Source organism: Strigops habroptila, chromosome 12, assembly GCF_004027225.2.
Source record: "Strigops habroptila isolate Jane chromosome 12, bStrHab1.2.pri, whole genome shotgun sequence".
In the NCBI taxonomy this organism is placed as follows: Eukaryota; Metazoa; Chordata; class Aves; order Psittaciformes; family Psittacidae; genus Strigops; species Strigops habroptila.
In genome coordinates, this window is record NC_044288.2 from 4,699,834 (window position 1) to 4,705,833 (window position 6,000).

At 54.1% G+C, this 6,000-nt stretch overlaps 1 protein-coding gene across 3 annotated transcripts in view; it reads right to left on the bottom strand.

The window, feature by feature from the left end:
- RPS6KA1 (ribosomal protein S6 kinase A1) overlaps positions 1–5,324 on the bottom strand; it is a 39,424-nt gene extending 34,100 nt beyond the window's left edge. For 2 of the 3 annotated variants that reach the window (XM_030505213.1, XM_030505214.1), the window contains exon 1: positions 5,163–5,297. In XM_030505213.1, coding sequence (XP_030361073.1) covers positions 5,163–5,225 — 63 coding nt within the window. In that variant the 5' untranslated portion in view covers positions 5,226–5,297. Of the gene's footprint in view, positions 1–5,162 lie in introns of all 3 variants that reach the window. The other variant, XM_030505211.1, reaches the window with a different exon arrangement.
- Positions 5,325–6,000: the final 676 nt, after the last annotated feature.

The window sequence follows — 6,000 nt, forward strand, 5'->3', positions numbered from 1 at the left end:
AGCAAGGGGACATCAACCTGACATCTGTCTTCACACTACCTTCTTCCCACTTTCAATACAAAATAAACCTTGCAATTGTTGATCTAGAGAGAACCGCTGAGAAAACCTCCCTCTAATGCTGCACTCGCTTCCTACAACATTCCCTGGGTGCTTCCAGCTTCACACTCTTCTCCTTCCCATAGGAGGTCATGCCTGCTTGGCTGCGAGCTCGCAGCTAGAAAAGGTGTAACACTAAAGAACTAAATTGTAGCACAAGCTTAGTTTTCAGATACTTCAAATCCACAGACACTACTCCAGAGTCCCCATGTATCTTCATATTTAGGTCTCTCCGCTCCCACCTCAGCCCAACCTGGCTGCCTGCAGCACCTCACAGGACTACCACAATATGGAGTACCATCACACCTGATGGGGAGAAGATAACCTGCCTCTTGGTTGTCCTCTGATGCTACAGCCTCTAATGCTGTAGTTTAGAGCACCCTGGATCCACCCTGAGCTCCATAACTCACCTTAGTATCAACATAAACTCAGCTTAAGTTCCCAAGTGTTTTCAGCCAGTGACTGAAGAAAGCACTAGCGCTGCCACACAAGCCAAGTTCTTCCAGAGGAACATTGCCCTGATGTTTACATGGAGCTCTTGGTGACATTAGGACAAAGAATAGCAAAGAAGTGAAGTAAGATTCTGTGTTTATGTAGAGCCTCCACAAAGAAGGGGCAGATGCTGCGCTCAAGATAACCAGACTTGGAAATATGCTCACGTTTACTGGCTTAGCTGCCACTGATCAACAATCCATCACTCGTTGCTAATCCAAACCATAGCTCGGGGAGGGCTGTTTATGTCTAAAACAGCTTAAGAAGTAGAATTTGGGCGTTGGACAGAGGGAAGCAGTGCCTGGCTCATGGTCTGGAGAAAGATCTACGAGGCACGTGTCAGGAGAGAGGTGAGCTGATGCATGGGACAGCTCTTTTATTCCCCTGGGAAGACTAGCACAAGGCAAGGGTCTGTCCAACCCTTCAGCTTCAAGGATAAGCTCAGAGACACCAGGTGTCTCCTGCTGACCTTTTGAGTGCTGCATTTCATCAGCTCCCTACCCTGAGGAACACTTGTCTTACGCACTGCTGTTGGCAGAAATCCATCCTACCTGGGGATGGAAGGGATGTGGAAAGAAAGAGAACAGCATCCATGCCAAGGAGGTTTCTTGGGCATTTAAGTCCATGGTCTCAGAGGGATGAAGCTCCGGATGAAACAGTCACTTTCTCAAGCTGACATAAGGCAGATGTATAAGGAGAGAATCAGCCTTATTTACAGCCAAGTGCTTTCCTTCCACCCCAGAGCAAACCCAGTCCTTATTCCCTCATATGGAATTCAAGAGGCATTTGTAAGTGTCCAGGATGGAAACACACTCACAGTTACAGACTCATCACCTCCCGAGATAAAATACAGCCATTCACCGCATCGTAAGTAGAGCTGAAAGAGTTTGTGGGTTTCTTGGTTTGACATTTGCCTCTTTAAAATGCTTTATTCCTGCACTCCCCCTGCATACCACGCACAGCATGTTAGCGAGCGCATGTGTGTTTGCCTCTGTGCCAGATGCCCTCTTACAGCACATTGTTTTCGGGTTGGAAAGGAGCCTCCTGAACTTAGAGCAACCCTGAAGCTCTCCCATAGGCAGCAACCAGGCAATGCCTGCTGCAGGAGGGAGGCACAGCTCCTTCCCTTGGGTGCCCAGGGCAGCAAGGAGCTGATGAAGATGCTGGTAGAGCAGGGCTTGGGCTACCAAGAAGGCAATGACACGAGCCTCCCCGGGGGCCAGCAGCCTGTCCCTGCAGCTCTGGGGCGAGCAGAAACAGGGATTACAGAGCTAATCTGATGGGCACGTGGAGCAGCAGCCTGGCAGCGAGGGCACCTCTGGGCAAGTGACAGCTACAACTGCCTGAGAGGTAATACAAAAGCCCTTCTGCACACGTGCTGCTCTAATAAGTTTTTCTTAATAGCAGGCAGAGAAGTATCCTGGAAAACAAGTGCACTCAGTTACGCAACTGCCAGCATGGCTGAACTTGGGAGATATTTATCTTAGGACATCTTGCATTTTAAATCCCTTTAATTCCACATAATCCGCAGCACAGGGAGCAATTTACAGGACAGGCGAGTGCTGCTCTGATGTGAAACAGGGACGAGTGGCACCCCAGCAGGACCATGTGAGACTGTGCCCACTCCTGCTGCCATCGAGGGCTGTGCTCTATAGTTAGCACCATCAGCACAAGTCATCCTGGATTATCGACAGCTCTGTTTAGAAGAGCAGCCTGCTGCTATTTCTGGACCTCTAGGTTTTGACTAGTCACTTTTGAGATGCCCGTATGCAACACAACAAGGGTACGAGGTACTCAGGGACTCTCTTTCACCCAATTTTGATGAACCATGAAGCATTCAAGCAGGAAGGAATGGGAAAGAAACCCTCCACCCCAGAGCTTCTGGTAGTTTGACACAAGAACAAGGCATTTTATTACTATTATTAAGTGGAATTTGTGGATCTTGCTGCATGTCAGAGATTCTGCACAAATAAAGATCTCCAAAAGAACTCACACAGCACAAACAGACCAAGGAGTCTACGCATGAGGTGTATCGGAGACAACAGTTTCTCAGCTTCCTCCCCTATCTTTTGATCATTGTTTTCTGCATTGTTCAGCTAAGATGCTTGAAGCAGATAGTTATTCATGAACAGCTCCAGCTCCATAAAGGATAAGACACTTATACTGGCAAAAATAATTAGCTTGAAGTGGTTGGGTTTGGCGTAATCCCACGTCAGTTGTGTTGCTGGATGTTTGTGTCATAAGACAAGAGTCTCAAAGAAAAGCATAGTCCCGATGACAGCATCCATCGCTACGGTGATGGAGTCATTCAGCTCCACTGCCCACTGCCTGTGCTCTGCCCCAGCCAGGTTTTTCTACTACATAAGCAATATCCTGAGTAATACAAGCAGCAGAGAGGACAGGAGGGGAAAACCAAGGAAAAGTATTACGGTGGTAGCTCAGCACTGAGGGACTCGTCTCCTGCAAGGGATCCGTTCAGGCTCCCACTGCCACCCGCTCCCATGTGTTTCCCCAGCCCGGCTCCAGGCTGAGCTCCGGTGCACTGGGACAAGGGGCACCCGTCTCCAGCAGCAAACAGCCAACACTGCTGGAATGCAGTGGAAAAACACCAAATCCCATAACAACAGGGCTGATGCCTCCATCCGCCAGCATGGTGACAAGCACCTCTGCTCCATGACTCAGAAAACAAAGGTTGGAGGGAGCCGGTTTCTAACCCGGATGGCAGCGATCCCAGGGCAATTTACGTAACCAGTGTTCCAGAAGTCTCCTGGGTTTCTCAGTGGTGCCACCTCGCCCAGGAGTGGTGAAAACTTAATCCTTGGGCCCCTACCTTGGGCCTCAAGGTGCAAAACTCCCCCCAAGCCTTAGTCCCTCTCTGCTGTTTGCAGATACGCTGCTGGATCTCAGGGAACCCTCTAACTCCCGGCCCAGGCGATGGCAGCCAGGGTTAGAGGTGAAGAACATCTGTATTAGCTTTCCTCACTGGAATCAAGCACTCCACACTTTGAGACAAAGGCAGGTAAACTGCCAGTGTCCCAATCATGATGCTGAGATGTGAAAAGACAGATCTGCAGAAATACCACCTGAGAGCAGGTCCCGACCCTGCCCTAGAGCCATGGCCAAGGTGAGATGGGGGAAGCTCAGAAGCCAGGGGCAGGCCCTCCACTTTCAATTTACAACCAACACACCAGTTACTAATGCAATGGGGAAACCAGCCACGATCTTCGCAGCTGACTCGGGCTGTGAAGGCACCAGACCCCCCCTGGGCCGCTTCTGCTCGGGAGAGATCCCGTGATGCTGACACAGCGCCTGCCTGGCACCTGGGAGACCTGGGATTAAGGAGTAACTGAAATCTCACCCACGGCATTCACCGCCCTGGGCACTGGCATTAGTTTCCTCCCATTATGAGTCTAGTTGCATTTTTTGGCTTTTCGGGCTATCTTCCTACTTAGAAACCACAAAGAAAATCCCTGTCCCCCAGCACTAACCTGTGCCCCGGCCTGAGGTGCACCATGTGCTTTCAGGCAACGCAATTATGGCCACAGGACCTCGCTCCTCTTCCACCTTCCAACACAAACCCACCCTCACGACTCAAGCAATGCTTCAGAGCAGATGCTCTGAGCCCACAGCACCCCCCACACATGGGGGTTTCTAGGAGAAGCTGTCGCACATCTGGCTGATGAAAATTAGGCAATCTACCTGAGCCCCGATCGCCAGCAGACCCCCCTGCTGTCACAGCAGCAGTGAACTACTGCTTCCACTCAAAGCACAGATCTCTCAAGAGGCAAATTTAAACAGGAACGAGCAAATCTGACTGATCAAGACATCCCCAGGCAAGATAAAGGAGCGTGACGGCATCGAATCCAGACAAAACGATGGGAAAGCACCAAGATGTGTCGTCCCCCGCCTCCCGGTTTCCCCAGGAGAGCTGCTAGTTCCCGGCTGGATGAGAAGATGTTTAACTAAAGAGTGGCAGAGCGCAGTGCCTCAGCGGCTGCTCTGCGATGGCTGGAAACTGCTACGAGCTGTCCCTTTATTCTGAAATGGCTGTGATGGAAGCCTGCAGATGTGGACAGAGGCAGTGTGCTGTCCTGCACATCTGGCTCGGGGGGCTGAATTAGAAGGGAAAAGAGGAAAGCAAGAAGGAAGAGCGGACATCCAGGAAAGTGACACAGGACCGTGACCGGAGTTGGAGTGGCCTGAGAGAGCAGTCGGGGCTGGGAAGGCGGATAGCGAGGAAGCCCGCAGGAGAAAGACCCCAAACCGGAGACATTCGTTCCCTGGGCCTTCAGCGGGGACCGTTTCCCTCTCTGTCTGGTTGGAGATGTAGGAGCACGCTGCTTGCGCTCCCCGAGCAATCGCAGCAGCGGGGCCGGGAAGCCTGCCCCAGCCCCACACCGGCCGGAGCAGCCCCCGGCCCCGCACAGCCCCGGCCGGCTGCATCCCCCCCGGGCCGCCCATCCCCTTCCAGCCGCGGGGACCGCGCCGGGAGGGGAAGGGAACGGGGGGACCGGACCGGGCGCTCCTTTGTTCGGCGGAGCCCCCGCGGTCGGTAAAGGCCGGTGCCTGCTCACCTCCGTGTCCAGATGCACCACCTCCATGTCGGGCCAGGGCTCGGCGAGCTGTGCGAGCGGCATGGTGCCGGCGGGCTGCCCGCGGGGCTGCGCTCGGAGCGGCGGAGCGGCCCGCGCTGGGCACCGGCTGCCCGGGCCGGGCCGGGCCGGGCCGGGCGCGGCGGGAGGGGAAAGGAGGGGACGGGAGGGGCGGGGCGGCTCCGCCCGCTGAGCCGCGGGGCGGGCCGGAGCCCGGCCCGGGGACCCCCCCACCGGCAGACACGCACCGGTGTAGGGGTGCTGCGGGGGGCGCCGGCAGCGGGGCGGTGTGTCCGGGGATCCCGCACCCTTCACCCTGCCCTGATGCACTCTGGATGCAAACGGATCTAATCCTGCCGGCTCCTCACAAGGTGAGAGGAGCAGCCACTAGCAGGGAACCCTCCAAGCACCGAGAACACCTACTGACAACTACACCAAGCGTCCCGCTCTCCTGGGCCTTGGGAAGGTGCTTTTCCCCCCTGCAGGAGCATCACAGTGCTGTACAGCATCACCAGATGAAAAGGTGGTGAGGAGAAACTGGGTGACACAATTCAGCTTTGCTGCTTAAGGCAGGAAACTGCTCTGGGAAATCCGGATTCCAAGTTTGAGATGTGCGATGAGTCACTGCTCATCTCTGCCTGCAGCGTCTCCCCCCCTTGACTTCCCTACAGAACATGGCCAGAAAACATCCTCACCTTTCTCTGGTGTTCGGGAGAGCCTCAGAGGAAAGGTGGCTTATGCACAACTGTTCTTAATGCATGTGTCCAACTCCCTGCCACGGGCAGGGACACCTTCCACTAGAGCAGGTTGCTCCAAGCCC